The sequence below is a fragment of the Pteropus medius genome, unplaced genomic scaffold (genome assembly GCF_902729225.1).
Source record: "Pteropus medius unplaced genomic scaffold, Ma_sr-lr_union100, whole genome shotgun sequence".
In the NCBI taxonomy this organism is placed as follows: domain Eukaryota; kingdom Metazoa; phylum Chordata; class Mammalia; order Chiroptera; family Pteropodidae; genus Pteropus; species Pteropus medius.
In genome coordinates, this window is record NW_024340848.1 from 7641765 (window position 1) to 7659655 (window position 17891).

The 17891-nt window shown below is 36.7% G+C and overlaps 2 protein-coding genes across 14 annotated transcripts in view; one reads left to right on the plus strand and one right to left on the minus strand.

Moving 5' to 3' along the window:
- CLDN10 (claudin 10) overlaps positions 1-14214 on the plus strand; it is a 103334-nt gene extending 89120 nt beyond the window's left edge. For 3 of the 4 annotated variants that reach the window (XM_039837886.1, XM_039837879.1, XM_039837895.1), the window contains exons 4-5: positions 12521-12628; positions 13217-14214. In XM_039837886.1, coding sequence (XP_039693820.1) covers positions 12521-12628; positions 13217-13337 — 229 coding nt within the window. In that variant the 3' untranslated portion in view covers positions 13338-14214. The remainder of the gene's footprint in view (positions 1-12520; positions 12629-13216) is intronic. The other variant, XM_039837905.1, reaches the window with a different exon arrangement.
- A 720-nt stretch (positions 14215-14934) lies between these two features.
- The window catches only part of DZIP1 (DAZ interacting zinc finger protein 1), a 51207-nt gene continuing 48250 nt past the window's right edge, over positions 14935-17891 (minus strand). For 6 of the 10 annotated variants that reach the window (XR_005647550.1, XM_039837861.1, XM_039837823.1 and 3 more), the window contains 2 exons: positions 17710-17884; positions 14935-16029 (listed from right to left, as the gene is read on the minus strand). Coding sequence is in view for 9 of the 10 variants with exons in the window: in XM_039837861.1 (XP_039693795.1) it covers positions 15953-16029; positions 17710-17884 (252 nt within the window). In the remaining variant the exon portion in view is untranslated. The remainder of the gene's footprint in view (positions 16030-17709; positions 17885-17891) is intronic. The other 4 variants (XM_039837853.1, XM_039837834.1, XM_039837814.1 and 1 more) reach the window with 1 other exon arrangement.

The following is a 17891-nucleotide window of genomic DNA, read 5'->3' on the forward strand; positions in this document are numbered from 1 at the left end:
TGTTGTTATTTAGCTATGGGCTGTTGCTTTTTATAGTTTACTTCGGCATATTTCTTGCACTGGGAAAGCCCCAAAGATACCAAGTTAGAAATAATATCAAATATTTTGTCTTCCATGGGACTATGCCCACATACCTCTATAGAAAGCCTCATGTCTGTGCATGTGTATTACTATCAACCAGACTGATGATTCTCTTTCAGTCTTCAGATCGAATGTTACAGAATTTTTTTTTAAGTAATTATTAAAAAAATGGCTGGTCCGATCTGCATTACTTTTTTTCCAGTGGATTTAGAAGTCTTCAAAACATTGATTTTCTAGTTCTCCCTTTAGTATAGTTTATGTATAATAGTAAATGCTTACATAATGACATAATGAAAAAAATAGCTAACGTTGAGTCCTTATCATGTACCAAGCAGAACATTGCAAACATTATTTTATTTTATTCTTACAACAGCCTTATGAAGTAAGTTCTCTTGGTACTCCCTTTTTTAAAATTGAGGAAAGAGTTCAAGTAGTGTGTCCAAGAGAACTTGGACTAAACTAGTAGGCTGACAGAACTATGATTCAAACCAAGTAGCCGAACTATAGAATGCCTGCTTTGAAATGTATGATTTATAATATCTACTATTTCATAATTTTTGTGACGGGATGCTACATGTATTTTTCATCAAGAGAGTTTCTTTTGTATATTTAAAAACAATTTTTATTCTGAAATTTTATTATGGGAAACAAGTTAGACCCCAGGAAAACTTTTACTCTCCGACCAATGTGAAAAAAATATGGTCTGTTTTATGAATTTTCTCCTAATTTTTGATAATAAAATTTTCACCGATATACATGACATCAAACATTGAGATGGAAACTGAGACTGTGCTCCTAAAGATTAGAAACATTTTAATGATGTTTAAATGATATATTTTTCATTTAAATGATACATTTTTATATCAGGGTTTGGTATCATAAATATACAACAAAACTGTATTTCTCATGGTTTATTTCATTAAAGACATTTCTAACTTTTTGGATTATCTTTTCTCTATCACTGTTTTTATTTTCCTGTCAATTATTAAGAATGTCTTTGTCAGAATCTTTAAAATAGTTTTAATCTTTCCTCAAAAGGTAAAAAGACTAATTCATGTATGCACCGGAACTTACACTTGTCCTTACTGTGACTTTTTTCTGTGCTTGCTATATACTTAGTCACCTAAGACAGCTTAGTACCATTGGAATTTCTTATTCTCCTTTCAGACTTTGTTTAAACTCAGTTCAGTAATTGTGGACTCTGAAAGTTTTCCTTTTTTTCCATATCCCTGATGATACCGAGAATTATTCCATTCCCACTCTTAGTCTCCCAGCATTTCTCTTTCTATCTGTGCCTACTCTCTCTCTTTGTGTCTATACTGTCATCTGTAAAATTAGGATAAAAGTAATACCCCTTGCATAGAGTTGCTGTGAGAATTAAGAGAGTGTATACCTATATACTTGGAATTGATTAGAAGAGCAAACACTGTGAGAATTAAGAGAGTGTATACCTATATACTTGGAATTGATTAGAAGAGCAAACACTGCATTAGCTATTACAGTATTGTATTAGCTGTTATTAAGATTTCTTTTGAATTGCATGTAGATGTCTTTATTAGTTCTTCTGTGGTGACTTCAAATATAACACCTGCAATTTGCCAATTTCCTTATGTAGTTAAAGACACAAGAGCTAGGGGTTATGAAAAACAACATGACTTACAGATAGGTAATATTTACAGAAAACAAGCCATTCATACCAAGGCCTTATAGAAAATATAGACTTTATTTAAAAAAAAAAAACAACTTGCATATTGAGAACATGTTAGCTCCTTGAGATAGGGACTGTTTGACTCATCTCTGTATCCTCGGCAGTGCCTTGCACAAAGAAAGGCCCTCCAACACACATAAAATCCACTTAGATCAAGGAATTTTCAAGGCCTGAGAATTGTAAATATGATTAGATCTTAATTACCCATGATGATAGAATAGAGGCATAAAAATGACATGTGACATCTAGAGGAATTCATAGACTTCATTTAAATGAAACTCACTTCTGTAAAAACCAACAAATTGACTAATTTGACTTCATCTGTTTTCCCTTTATCAACACCTCTAGTAGAGGAGTGGGAGATGAAAATTAAGAAGATTAATAAGTTAAAAATTGGCTATCTACAGAAACTGATTTCAGAGGTCTTAAAGTATCACAATCTTTAAAGCAAAAATTTGATTTAGCATATTCTAAAGGATAGCACTTCTTTAGCTGGCATTTGCTAGAATTTAGTAATCAGTCAATTGGAATTTGGAGAGTACTGCTGTTTCATCTCTATCTTATTTGCTTAGCATAGTGCTTGGTAAGTGAAATTCTTACCTGTAGAGGTAGCGCTTTCATGATTAACAGAAAAGTTTTCTGTTGTCTCAGCAGACAGAGGAAGCCTCTGAGGGGATGGACATAGAAGGTGCACTCATTCTCCTCTTCCCATTCTTATCATGCATTAATCTTCCTAACACTAGCTACCACCAAGTAACATCTCTCCTTCCAGTCCTAGAAGGCATGTCTGTGGCACAGGCGTGTGGAGGGGCAGTGAGCATGCTCTAGTTTAAATTTTTGGTGAGCATATACTTGCTCTCCCATACAACCATAAAATGCACTAGAAAACAGTTCAGGCCTCAGAACTTGGTTTCGTTGTTGTTGGTTTGCTGCTGCTGCTGTTTTTCTTAAGAATTCTGTACTATACTAATGGAATCGTCTTTATAGATTTCCAGAACAACTCTATATAACACCCACCTTGGTTGCCTAAGAAAAACACAGCTAAGCTCAACAACAGAGTTCCCACTACATTCCTACTATGTGCAAAAAACTCAACAGGCACTTTGTTGAGGAAAAAAGTGAGTGGCTTCTAGTGTATAGTTAGAGTAAAGATTGTGGCAGTAACATTGCAAACAATATCATACTTTATGTTCAGTGGCTATTTTTTTCTGAAACCCTTCCTTTCCCACCACTTATCTGAAATTTTTCTTCCAGGCTGCAGTCATTTGATAGAATTGCAATTTTCAAAGAGTTTCATCTGACTATAAGTCATTTTATGCCATTCCTCCATTTTTTTCTTTTGCTTTCATTCAAGTTATGATTATGTTTTATGACTCCAGGGTGGGTCCCTGCAAAACCTTAAAAACTATTTCTCAACTCTTCCCTTTGGGCTGTTTCAAACCGACTTCCTTCATTTTATTATAAATCAAAAAAAAAAATCAAAAAAAAAAAAAAGAAAGAAACCCACAAAAAACTACCCTCCTGCAAGCTTATGGTAACAGGCACCCCTTAGCATGATTCACCATCCTAGGGTGTTGAAATTTAATTACATTATTCCCACCATTGCTTTGTCTAAACCATTAACTTCCGGAATGTCTTGCCTGTTTTCTTAAATAAATTGTTCCAAGTAAGACTTGATTGACATAAAGAAATTTCTTTTCGGAGCATGCAAAATTAGAGCACTGAACCAATTGCCCTAATTGAAGAAAGAGGTCATTGTAATCTTAGATTTATTCTCTTTATATGAGATTTACTATTAATGTTTTGTCTCAGATATTCTTATGCTTGGGTCTTCAGGCTCTTCTGTTTTTAGAGTTTTTAAAACCATGGAGTTATTTTTCTCTAACGTTCTTCATTCCTGGCATATGTTTAGTTTCTAATTTAAGATTTAAGATTTACTTAGGTAAAATCTTTTCACCATTGTGGCTATTTAGCAGTTAGAAATAAACAGCTGTCTACCTTCCGATAAATTCTCTCATTCTTGTTATCTGTCAAATTAAATGAATAATAAACAATTCAAGAAGTACATTTCTAGATTACACAAATTTTCCTTGGCGAAGTTCAAAGGAGTATCGATCTCACTAAGTGACTTTGCCAAGATGTTTAACTTCTCTCTCCTGTCCTTATTATAATTTAATAAATTATGGATGTTTGTTTATTTAAGCTTACTCCATTCATGAGGTTTGTTGGAGAACGAATTAATGTTGGTTAACAGCTCATAGATTCTTAGATAAGGGACTCCGTAGAAGTGCCCTGTGAATAAAACAATCCAGCTGTTAAATATTAAAAAAGCGTCATTCTGTGACTTTGTTCAGTAGTAGCACAGGCCACTTCAGATCAGTTGATCTGATTCTTTTATTATGCTAGCATGGCTTAAAAATCTACCGGGAAATCAAGTGTTGGGCAACTTTGTTTTGTTTTTACTTACCAGTACACAGAGTCATAATTCCTGCTAATTTGCAAGGCTTCCTGGTCACTCAGCTTTTACCACCCTGCTCCCCGGCCCTTTCCCTCTCCTTTTCACATCCTGGCTAACACCTACGAATCCTCTGGGAGTTGCTTTCTGAGTGAGGTGCCCCCCTGACTGCTCCTGTTGCCCCTTGTGCTTCTATCATAGTCCTACTAGTAGATTAGCATTTGCTTACTGGTGCATCTCCCAAACCAGACAAGGAGCATCTCAAAGGAGAAACCATGTTTTGCTGATTTAAGAGTCCGTTACAGCTAGTCCACGCTCCGTGACATTTACAGCAAGGATGGTCAGTCAGTAGTGCTGTCTGTCTGCATCTCTCCTGGAATAGAAAGATTTGAGCACACTTGTGGAAATTTTGGTTAAGGGAATGGGGAGAGGATGCAGCATAACGATGTTTAAAAGTGAGGACCCTGATGTCGTCACCACTTAGAAGAGCGCTGGACACACAGTAGGCTCTCAAGAAATGTTAGTTGATTTAATGACTTTTGCTTGAAGAAATAATGTTTAAAAATTGTTATGGTAGGAAAAATGTTGGCGAGGACATAGAGCGACTGGAACTCTCATACACTGCTGGTAGGAGCGTAAAATGGTACAATCACTTTGGAAATCTGTGTGGCAACTACTAAACCCAGACACATGACCCAGGAATTCCATTCCTGGGGATATATAGAAATGCATCCATAATACCTGTCCAGTGTTCACAGCAGCACTCTTTGTAATAGCCTAAAATTTATACTACCCAAATGCCCATCAGCAGTAGATTGGATAAACAAATTGAGACATCACACAATAAAACACTACACAGCCATGAAAATAAACCATCTACAACCATTTGGATAAATCTCACAATCACTGATGAACAAAAGAAGCAAGACTCAAAAGAGTTCATATAGCATGGTTCTATTTATTTAAGTTCAAGAACGGGCAAAACTAACCTAAACTGTTAGAAGTTAGAGAGGGCATCAATGACTAGAAGTGAGCACAGCGGGGCTCTGGGGAGCTGATAATGTTCTTATGTGATTGAGTTTATGGTTGCATATGCATGTTTAAGTTGTGAAATTTGACCTATGCATGTATGTGTGTGTATGTAAAAATTTATTTAAAACTTTTAAAAGTTATTATTTAAAAAAAAGGAATAAGGACTCTGGATCCAGGCTGCTTGGGAATAAACCCCAGCTCTGCCACTTATTAGTTGTGTAACCTTCAAGATTTTACTTGTCTTTTCTGTATCCTGTGTTTCTTATCTGTAAAATGGGATAATATTATTGTAAGGATTAAATTAGACGGTACATTTCAGCTGTTTAGAACTATGCCTAGCACACAGTAAGCACTCAGTAAATGTTAGCTATTATTTTTAAGAATACCGACCCTTAAGCAGAGCACATTTATGTAGCAGTTCATTACCTTACACAGTATATATTAAGGTTAGCCATAGAGAAATGTTTATTGAAACGTTGGAGACATAGTAGAAAGGATAATTGTTGAAAGACACTTGGCTCTCAAGTAGAAGGCAGGTTTGAAAGGGAGCTAGCACGAAACCATTTAAAAGAAACAAGGCTTCTGTAATTTCTTCTCTTTATTTCTCATTACCTCAGTCATAGCATTGAGTTAGAGCTATGCAACAATTTGAAACTGTTGAATGAACTCTCGAGGCACTTCTCATGAGAACCCATTTTACAGACATCTTCCCCAACACCACGTTCAATTTAAAAATGTTTTCAGGTAGACTATGGAAGATTCTGAATAAAATACAGATATGCTTTTAATTAACCCAAACTTTTTTGCTACGAGTCCATCTATATAATTTTCCCTCAACACAAACAGATGTGCACACCCATCTCTGCACACACAGATTCTTGATCCGTGCTCACCAGTTTTGGTTATGTCTTCAGGTATCTCTGGACAGCATTGATCATTTTAGGAATTTCCAACCTTGAAGCACAGCCCCCTCTGCAATGTCAGTTTATTCAGACTTCAAAATTTGTGTGTAAACATGTTATTGCTCCTACTTTGAGTATTATGACTCAGCATATCTCACTTAAAATACAGGCCCAGTAACCAATTATCCACATGAATGGGCAAGATCAATGGCATGGACATTGCTAAACAACAGATTTGTTTTTAAATTGAACTGTGTAATTTTGGGGACATGAGATGTTCCTTTTAAATTATAATTTACTTTCGCTAATATTATATTGTTACACTGTGGAAGGTTTCTTAAATTTCCATGAATAATTGGCAAGAATTTGAACTCCTACAAAGACACCTACTGAGCACCTTACGCCACATTTAGAGAGGGAAAGCGGCAGAGAAGTTAAGAGGCAGGTTTTAGTGTCAGACCTCTGCTCAGACTCGGGCCTTGGCCCTTGCTCCTCTGTGATCTTAGGAAAGATGCAGCTGCCTCTGGACAACAGAGATAGTACTCTCCTGTTTCTGAATGTTAAGGTGATTAAAGAAAATACATATAAAGCACCCACCACAGCAGCACATGGTAGGCGATCAATAAGTGTTACCTGTTATTAATATATACAATTTGTAGAATTAACTATGCTAATGATATAAATTATAGCACACGGAAAGATAATGCATGCATGTGTGTTCTAAACTAGCCACAGAAAAGCACTTTAGAATTGGCACCCCCCGAAATATTAGTCTTTATTTTGGGTTTCCTCAAGTTGATAATTCTCCATGAAGGTTTCATATGTAAGTAGATGCTTATTATTCAAACTATATCATTCTACTTTTGCCACCATTTTGGAGGTACCTGCCACTTTTTAGAGTCTCATGGGAAGCCTTAGGTGGGAAATCTTGTGGCATCTTCCAGACAGTGTGAGAACTGTTGATTGATGCGAACTGCATATGTGAGACCAGACTGTGACAGCCTCAGGAGATACACAGGTTGATAGGCACTAAACACCCTGCTTCTAGTAACTGGGACCCCAAAAGAATGTAGAGTATTTGGGGAATACGTGTTTGTAGATAATGCCTGTAGAATACTTATTTAATATAAAATCCATTCATGTGGTTATACACACCTTGGGTTACATAAGCCTACAAGTTCAGGAAGGTTTATTTTAGCTGGTAATTGTTAAAAGAATGGCATACCAATAGAATTCAATTCTAAAATGCTCACATTGATAATCTATGGCTATACTTTCTAAACTTTAAATTTTTGTGTTTTTTTCTTGACATATTTAGTTGTTTTAAGGTTATTAAAATATTTGTTTTAGCTGCTACCGCTCCTGGTTAAAATGAGGACTAGCACGATATGTTTGGGAAAAAACACTCTCTTGGGTGTCAAAAGAACTGGCACCTAACTCTGTGACTTTCAGCAAGGTCACTTCACTTCTGTGAGGATCTTGAAAGGATAAGGTTTTTTTCATTCATTAAACAATTTTTGTTTTGTTTTTAGAGGAGCTGATTTTCTCTTTTTCAAGTCCAACATGTTTTGATTTTAATTACTACATTCACTTCCTTTTGTGCTGGGTGAAAAAACAGTGTAAGGGAATTTAGAAAAAATTCCATACCCTAGAGCTCTTGAGCCACTGAGTAGGTAATGAGCCAGGGAGAAGGAGAGCTCAGAGCTTTCTGTAATGACAACTAAAAATACAGTGCATTGGTTGTATTTTTTATATATATCTTAGCTGAGGTGTACATAAGGAAGAAAGAGTGATGGCTAACAGCTCAGGGTTTGGAATCACCATTATGGGTTTTAAATCCTGGTTCTACCATTTACTTAGTATTGGACAGTGATTTAATCTCCCCGAGCTTCAGTTTCCTTGTTTGTAAAACCCATCTCTTAGAATTGCAATGAAGAGCAAATATGGAAATATGTGTAAAAAGTATCTTGGCCCACAAAAAATCCTAGTACAGTGAGCTGACAGTAATAGTAGTAACTGTTACTATCGTGGACACTTACTCAAACCACATCTATATGGATTTGGAAGAACAAGTAATGTTTACTTTGCAAAAACAGGTTCTTCTAATTCTATTGTTAAGTTTCATCACATTTTACTATAATTATTTGCTTAATGTTTGATGATCTTAGACAGTAAGATCCTTGAGAATGCCTGTGTCTCTCATCTACCTTGAAACACATGATTAGCATAATACCAGTTTACCAGGTTAGGCTACACCAGCTCCCCATGGATGGCAAATCAAGTCAACAGGGGTTGGGGAGCTAGAAAGACACGAATAGAAGGTGAAAATAAGAGATGTTCCTCAATCCATTCCCTCAGGATTACTGTGAAGATTACAGGGCCAAAATATGAAGGGAGGTATGCAATTCATCAGAACCAAGTTTCTGGTTCTGCTTCTCTCAACATGAAATGAGAGACATGAACAATAGCCTGCAGCCCCAGGCAGAACCAAGTGGATAAGAATAACTATATCCAATAGTTCAGAGTACATTTTAATGCCTTAGATTTTATGGGTTGGGGGGAGGCGGTTTAAGTGAGTAATCGGTGTGTTAATGTCTGTATAGAAGTACATTTTCTCCTGTTACCTGTTTTCCAGATGTTCATTCAATTACATATATGAATTAAAGTCATGCAGGCTTTTGATTAGTCTTATCAGCCGAGCAGAATATCTTGAGAAATGCTCCAAAAACAGTATTCTAATCTATAAGATGAAGTTCTGTTCTCAACCTGATGATCGTGGATCTGTGTGGTGTTAAGTAGATTTACAGCTTTTCAGAATAATGAAGACCTTTTGGTAATTGTAACAGCTCAACAAAGAGGCCACACCGTGAGTGGGAAAGCTGGTCTAGGGCCAGGAGGATATTGTTAACATAGGACCTACAACAGATCATCCAAAATTTGGATAACCTTCCAAGGTGTTGAAGTCAGCTTCTTAGCATTACCAAAAATGAAGAAAGTTTTCCAGGAGGAGACAAAGCTTCTCAATCAGTGTCAAAGGAGGCGTGATCCATGACATATTGACTGGATATTATATTTGCTCTCTCTCGGTCCTGTCTCTCAATAATACAAGTCTGGTTTTGCCAGATCATCCACACTGGTAGGTGTGAATTCAGGTCACTATTCAATAAGTCTACCATACATGTCTTTTAACAGAATGAAAGAAAAGTCTCTGAAAGAGAAAGAACCAAGTCACGAAAGCCCTCATGTCCAAATTGGTAAAAATTATTGGTATAAAAATGGAGTTTCTTAAAGGCTTAAAGTCTAAATTGGTACTATTACTAAATGTTTGTCTTTGACACAATTCGCAAAGAATTTAAATGGAAATGATATTTTCCTTGGAATAGAGTCCATATTTAGTGACTTATAAAAAATGAAAATATATTTAAAAACAGGAATAAGTGAACAGTTTTTAATGTAAGCTAAACTTATGATTCTTAAACCCCTTCAGAACGTTTCAAGATGCTTAGATGTATGTAAAGACATAATTCCTGAAATTTGAGCTGCCTGCATAATTTATCCTCTGATTTGTAACAACACTGTGCTCATGTTTGTATGCTCTTCTAAAAGAATTCATAGTGCTGAGCTGTGGTTTATGATTTCTTTCACCTTCACTCTTAATTGACCACTATTAATAATTAGAGACTTATTTTTAATCAGCCGTGGTACCTGGCACTGGCATCCTATTTTAGAAAGCTAAATAGTTTATGGAAAATCTCAGAATGTTTCTTCCAGGGATATTTACACTAAGAAATACTAACATAGTTTCAGAAGAGAACACAGCCTAAACTCTGGGGGCATGAGGGGCAGGAGGAGGATAGAGAAAAATAGAAAGTGTCATTAAATTATAATCTTATAATATTGTCCTCCAAGTAGATATTTGCAGTATGCTTATTTCTTTAGTTGCAGTAACAGGAAGAGAATGGATTTAATATGAGCTTACTGTAGGACTTTTAGACAGAGGAAGTCAAATGATATGTACCTACAGCTTGGCACTGTGCTTGTTTTATTTGTACAATCTTGTTCCAACATCATAAAATCAGGGCTAATTGTGGAAATCCAGGATATTCTTTTTTGATGTATAACAGGATATTTAATGAAGGACTCTTTCATAAAACTACCAATTAAATACTCCTGAGCTGGCCAGCTCTCTTCTTTTTCACCTGTGTACTTCCCTGTTTTTTTTTTCATACAGACTGAAGGTTTTTCTCTCCACTTACACCAGCCTTCTTTTTCTGTTGTTACCTCTGATGGAGTCAGTTGAAGTTTGAGCCTAGTCAGGGCTCTAGTGAGGATGAGGTGCTTACAGGTGTTCCTCGGTTCAGCTATCACCTTGATTTCCCAGGAAAGGTGACACTAGAGTGAAGAAAAAAAGGGATCGTGGGGCAGCATGTATTGTGTACATCACCCCTTCCCAATTGTAAATGCAGGCCGTGAAATTGCCTCTGTAGTCAGCTCTGAAAGTAGATGAGTGGACCATAAGTCCCTAATCTTATATAAGTGTTGCTTCCTGCTCTAAGCTGGTAGCTGGTTAAACTACCATTGCTACAACTCAAACCACAGCAGAAGGCCTGCCCATGCCTGGATGGGAATTCAGACATGGTGACACAGCGTGTAGAAAGAGATGAGACAAAGCTCAGGACAGGCACAGGCTGCTTACACCAGATGCTATCAACATAATGGTGTGGCCTTCATACTTAATCCTGGCCCTGTATCTGGTTCTGGGGGTTGGGCTGAGGAGGGAGCCGACCTTGGCACATCTTTCATAACCTTACTTCTTACTTTCTCGTCTCCTCTGTGGATTCTGTATGAGCAAAGGGGATCCTTCCTACTCTGACTTCCTTTTACAGTGAAAAGCCCCTTTAGGTAGGGAATGGCAACCATCCATTTTTTCCTTGCAGTGGCAGTCTATGGGCCAAAAAAGTTTGAGAACCACTTCTTTATTTCAAAACAAAACAAAACCCCCACCATTCTTCAATAATACGATTGGCAAACATGAGAATACACATAGCCCCCTGAGGTTTTGCTTTTCTTTTCCCATTCATGTGTTTCTCTGGGTGAACGCTCCTCCCCTAAAAAGATTTCCTCTAGCCCTTCATTGTGATTTTTTCCTTTTTCATTCTCGGTAGCATTATTTGTGCCTTTGTGTGATCTCTCCAAGGCAGGGGTTGTCTTGTTTATCTTTGCATCTGCTCCAGTCATCAGTAGAGAGGGCCTGCCATCTAGGAGAACCGTAATAGCAATCTGTCATTAAATGATAGTTGTTTTTTATTCATCTCTCTCTAGGTTCGAGCGATAAGTAAGATAATACAGTATCACTGACCTTTTATGGGCACTATAGAAGAGGGAAAACTTTTTCCCCCTTTACTCTCCTAGTTTCTCCACTAAGGCCCTGTAAATTAGACTGACAAAAAAAAAAAGCTATTACCATGTGCATCACACATACATATAGGAGCACCCAGTGAGGAGTATTGGGGTGGTTAGAACTTGGGCTTCTGTAGCATCTTAACAAAAGAACGATATTTGCAGAAAAATGACAAGACAAAGTAAAAAGACTTTGAGCTTCTAGGGGGCAAATAAAGGGAAGGCAGATATGTGGGAGAACTAAGGGAAGAGAAGGGCTACTTAGTAAAGTTTATGAAGAGTTTCTGGTGCCATCTCCAGGCTAAGTCTACAGTTGTCTCTGGTGATTCACTTCTGTCCTCTGTGGCAGAGAGTGCAGAGCAAATTTATGTCCCGGTTTTAGGCAAGTAGGGGAGGGCAGAGAGGTTTTCTTATATCTGCTTCTTCTCAATTGCCTTTAGCTCAAAATAATCTTTATGCCAAAATAGCACCCTGCACATGATTTGCACACGGCAGGTGCTTAATAAACATTTACTGAATTGAACTAAAGTGAAAGCAAAGGCAGCCTTTCCTTTTCTAACTGGAGTCTGCCCAAATAATTTACCCTGCATGACAGAATAAAGAGATGCAAAGCTTTGTGCGGTTCAGGCAGAGCCCAGAAGAAAGATGCTGGCTGAGCCAGGAGGCCTGCGCTTCAGTGTCTTTGCTTCTGCTTTACCTGCAGGGATCCCTTCCTCTTCCAGTCAGGATGTTGGGGAGATATAATTAAGTAATGACTATAACAACACTTTGAGAAAAGTTTAAAGCGTTATATAGATACAAGGTGTTATTACTTCCTGTACAGGCTCCAATAGTAAAAATTTATAATGAGCATTTAGTAAATGTTGACTGGTAGTGTTAAATACTGTTTACCCTCCCCATCCCATAAGTAAGCCATAATACTTGTGTAATACTTCCTCACAGGTATGAATTAGGAGCTGCTCTGTTTATTGGATGGGCGGGAGCCTCACTCTGCATAATTGGTGGTGTCATATTTTGCTTTTCAATATCTGACAACAACAAAACACCCAGGTACGAAAGAGACAAAATGACCTGTTACAAAGCACACTAGTCTAAATTATTACATGTGGGACAAACTGTAGATAGTTCATTTGATTCTTAGAAATTTCAAAAACCCAGAATTGGGAAAGGTTAGGAAAATATAGTAAATATAATATTAAATATAGTATTATGTTCAATGGAATATAGTTAATTATAGTTCGTGAAAAAAAAAGAACTTGTCATTCTTCCACGCCAAAGCTATTTGTGTAAGTAGAAATATGAATCTAACTATGGGGCCTCGTCATAATTTTCACAGCGGCAGAAATTGCTGGTGAAGGTCATTGTAGTCCCCTATGTTTCAAGAAGATGAGTTTTAAATAATAGTTTTGAAGAATATCTGAACAAATGAACAGGCCATTTCTTCTGCAGAGATTCTTTGTCATACTACTTGTTCAGAAATGACTGAAATATTTCTTGGGACGAGAGAGAGAGAAGAAAGCTAACTAAAAGTAATCAGGGAAAGACTTAAACTTAGCAATAGGGGGAAAATGGTTTCTTCCCATTTTTGTTTGCCCTGCTTGTAAAATAGCATCTACCGAACTGTGTTTTGCCTTTCAGAATGGGATACGCATACAATGGGGCCACATCTGTCATGTCTTCTCGGACAAAGTATCATGGTGGAGAAGATTTTAAAACCACAAACCCTTCAAAACAGTTTGATAAAAATGCTTATGTCTAAAGAGCACTGCTGCAAGCTGTGTCTTGAGTTTGTTGTAAAAGTGAACTGTTCACAAAATGATCCCATCAAGGCCCTCCTATAATTAACATTCAAACTATTTTTAAAATACGGATTTGAAGAATTTGTTGATTGTATGGATGTAAGTGTTCTTACATAGTAACATACTAATCATTTTCTGTCATGGCTTTCTATAAAAAAATAAACAGGTTATTTACAGAATTTGTATATATTTTTTATATTTTTAGAACATGTGTTTAGCACTAAAGGGTCAGGAGATATTTAACAATGTAGCCTTCTTAATCATTCAGATATCGCAGTCTTTGTCCCCCATTCCTTATGGTTTTTCTTTCATATATTTAACAGAAGATACATAAGGAGTGGTGTCCTATAAAGCGTATAGGGGCAGTCTGAGACTATTTCTCAAAAGATGTTTGGGTTGAATGGACAGTTACTGGCTGCATAGAATTTACTTCTAGTTTCTTACACCTCTCTGTCACCACCGTTAATTCACAGTGACTGCTCAAGGAAGGGGTGATGGGGTCAAGACGTTATCACCCATTACCTGACGTGTCTACCTTAAATTACTGCGTAGGCCTCTCTGATACAGAAAGCAGATTTGGGGGTGAAGCACCAGCAAGAGCTGAGCTAAAAATGCTGGTCATGGCTGACTTTGAAGCCAGCAAAGGAAATCCTGGAGCCTGGGTAATACCTGCCTCACTCAGAACCGACAGGCCAAGTTCTGGCATCTCTTAGGTCCTGTGTGTGGAACTAATTGGATCATAGAGAGATTTACCAGGTTTCAAGATACATAAGTTGCTCTAGTGATTTCTAAACAAAGACTGATTTACTTCTAGAGGCACCCCTTTTACCACCTGCCCATAAGGACAGTAGTTAGTATGCGCCATGCACCATGCTGAGCACTTCCCATACCCTGACTCATTTCGTCCTCACAACCATCCTCTGAGGTAAAGTACTATTAGTGACTTAGTTTAAATACTGGGTGTACTTAGCAGAAGTTTATCACGCTTCCTCAGCCCTTTTCATGGCAGACCCAGAACATGAAACAGAACCAGTTTAAAGCCTGCTTTTGTCACTTTCTAGTAGTATGGCCTTTGGCAAATTACTTAATCTCTCAGTTTCTCACATTTTTAGGATGAAGATTATAATAATAACTATCTCAAAGTTGATCTAATGATATTAGCTAATAATGCATATTTAAAAAAAAATAAAAAAAACAAGCCCAAGTAGCTCAATATCTGTGGACTGACTGAATAGACATAGTGGCCCGTGTGCCTTCTTAGGCACACTATGTTTTGTAGGTTGCTTATCTCTGTCCTATTACTACATGAAAATTTGATTTGGCGTTTATTTAAGCTTTTAGAAACTTACATATTTGCTTAAAATGGCCCCGTGGGAAGTAAAGTTTTGTAAACAGGACAGGGTACGGTGGGTGGGTGGGCAGGGATAGAAACAGATAAAAAATTGTTCTAACTTTAGATCCGATGTTACATGCCGTAGCCGACAAGGCAAGCTCGAGACCTCTAGCAAGACAAGTTTAACTCAGAAATCATCTCTAATAACTCAGCCACAGTCACAATGATGTAATGGAGGGCTTTACTTGAAAGGTTGACAAAACGAAAAGAGATCCAATACCCAACAAATCATTTAGTTAAAATGGTACTTTTTTGGGAAACAGTACAGATAGCACCACAAAGTTTAAAAAATGCAAAAACAGTTTATATGAGCTTTCTGACCATTGACAATGTTATTGTTAAGAAAAGAACTAAATTAGTTTTGAGGTATTTTATAATACAGGTTGGACATTTTTAAAAAGTGATAAAAAAAAAGCTACACACACTTAAGAATTCAGTAATGACTCAATCTTTTCTATTCGTATTCTGTTAAATTAATTGACATTTAAAATACCTACATTTTATTCATAAAATATTCCAGGTAAAGATTATGCTGCAGAAATGGTATTTAAAGTTCTAAAATAATTATTTAATAACAACATGCTTACAATGGCTCAAAGCTGCCTATGGTAAGGGTATTTCTGGAAAACGTATTTAACATGGGCCTAGCTATATTTTTATAATTCTAAACTTCTACATGAAAAATAAGCAATCTACCCTTAAGATTTCACTGATTCCACTAATTCAATTTTAAGGATACTAACAGAATTTTATAATAAAACACTTCCAATGTGATAATGTACATAGGAAAGATATTTTAAAAGTTTAATTCAAACTAAAACGGGATATAATTTTTTAAAATTTCACTTAAAAATTAGTTGGAAAAAATAAATACACTTAAACACTAGAGTACCATTCTGAAGAAAAAACTTTTTATGACCTCAATGACATGTTATATTTAAGCAGCAGACGTCTTAAACACCTTTATATGCTTCAAAATACTGTTGACAGTTTGTTTTTCAGTACCGTACTAGGTGCTGTAAAGGGACCCTTGTTCTTTGAATCAGCTTGTTATTGTGGGAAATAACTGTAAGGCAGGAGCATTAGAATCTTGTTGGCAGATTACTGAAATACTGTGATACTGAAATACTGTGATACTGAAATACTGTTGGTAGCTGGAACTTCCGACATGTGGGACTACAGTTAAACATCTGAAGAGTCACTCCAATCAGTCACGGTTACTAAGCTGCTTTTTAATGTGCTTGATTCATCTTGAAGTCCTGTGGAGGGAGAGAGAGGAGGAAGAGGAGACCCCAATGATTAAACAAGCATATAGTCCAGTCTGTAAAAATCCATAACTTCATACTGTAATTTATCACTTAGTGTCTAAATCTGTTCACCAGTCCTCAACCCCAGCTCTCGCAATCTGTATAGGAGATTATAGTGCAATCTGACCACGATAGGGCCACATCCTCTAAGATATTCTCCCAGGACCCTTGTATGGAAGCTTCCACCTGGCATCCCCTTCCCTGCATTCAGCACAGGGTCTGGATGTTGACAGCACCCAATTTGTTTTCGTTGTTATTGACTCTGAGTGAAAGGGTGGTAAAAAAAAAATTAATTAATTAACAAGCCAAGTAGGGATTAAATGGTAAAAATAGATTTTGTAGGGTAGATGAGCCTAAATATGAAGTTAAAAAGTGCCTTGAGCCACTGAAATACTGTGCTGCAGAGACTTCCACTTGAGTTTGACTCTAGATAGGTTTTTTTTTTGAGGGCTTGAGGTCATGGCAATGGGAGAAGAGAAAGGAAATGTACTCAGAGAGTCTGCTTGACCCTATGTACTTACAGAGTCACCGTAACGTAAACACAGTTTTTTGGTTTTTCAGATATTAGAATTGATCTTTAGTACAGGTAACTTAATGATGGTTATAGAACAGAAGGTCAAGGTTATGACTAGACAATGTGAAAGTAAAGGCGTAGCTGACACACGGTGGCGGTGAAGGGTAGAGGCAGCAGCAATGATTCACTTTAGAAAGTGCAACAGGCAAGAGACACTGCTGCAAATGGAAAGAGCAAGTATAGGGATTAATGTGTGTTAATTTAAAATTACAAATAGGGGTAGAAAAATACTGAAGAGGGAGCATGAGAAATGTAGTGAGTGAAGAAAAAGCCAAACCCTCGTCTGCCATATCAGGACATCAGCGGTTGATAAGTCTAGAAATAGTGGTCTAACCTCATTACTCGGAGACAGGGAGGTACTCATCAGAAGCACTACTATGGAATTGTTGAGAGGTGTCATGGAGAAGCCCTCTGTACGACTTGAGTTTCATCATGTGCATTGTTATTACTTTTATAAAAAAATATAAATTACACTTTCTGATTTTAAAAATTTAATGTATCAAAGGTTAAAATACTGGATTTATCCAGACACTAGGACATAGCCAGAAACAATTTCAACTAATCGCTTTATTTATAACTCATCCCACTGGCTACAATGCTATTAGAGAAATCTTCCTTCAAAGAAAATAAAGAAAAATATTTAATATATTTAAACAGAATAAGATGGGAAGAGTGCCATAAGAATGGCCCCATTCAAGGCACCTACATGAAGAGTATATTTATATGAGCATCTTCAAAAACAAAATTTTGAAACATAAAATTTTTTGAAGACTAAAAACTTTTAAACACTAAATATTAGGCCTAAAATTAAATAAAAATAATTAATAAATATATACAAATTAGTAAGCTGTACACATTCAGTCCCTGTTAAAATAAAATAAAGAGACAAAAGATAAAATAATAAAATAAAACAACATAAAGCATCAAGAGCTTTGTTATGCCAGCAGTGTTTTTGTCTGATGATTCATTAGCATTGTTTATAAATATATATTCATAAAGATGGGACACAAATAATTGAAATGTAGACTGAGCTTCTGCAAGACACAAAAGCAGCAAACCTTCTCCCTTTGGTCCTTTAAGATTAGGTGCACCCCAGGCACTTGGCACTTGAGTAGCATTTGATTCATTTTTCACAGGTGGAGGTTCTTTCTGTTCTTTCCCAGTTTTTTTCCCCAAAGATTTTTCTTCCTCTAATGATGATATGTCCCAGTCATCGTCATCCACATCTGCATACTAAAAA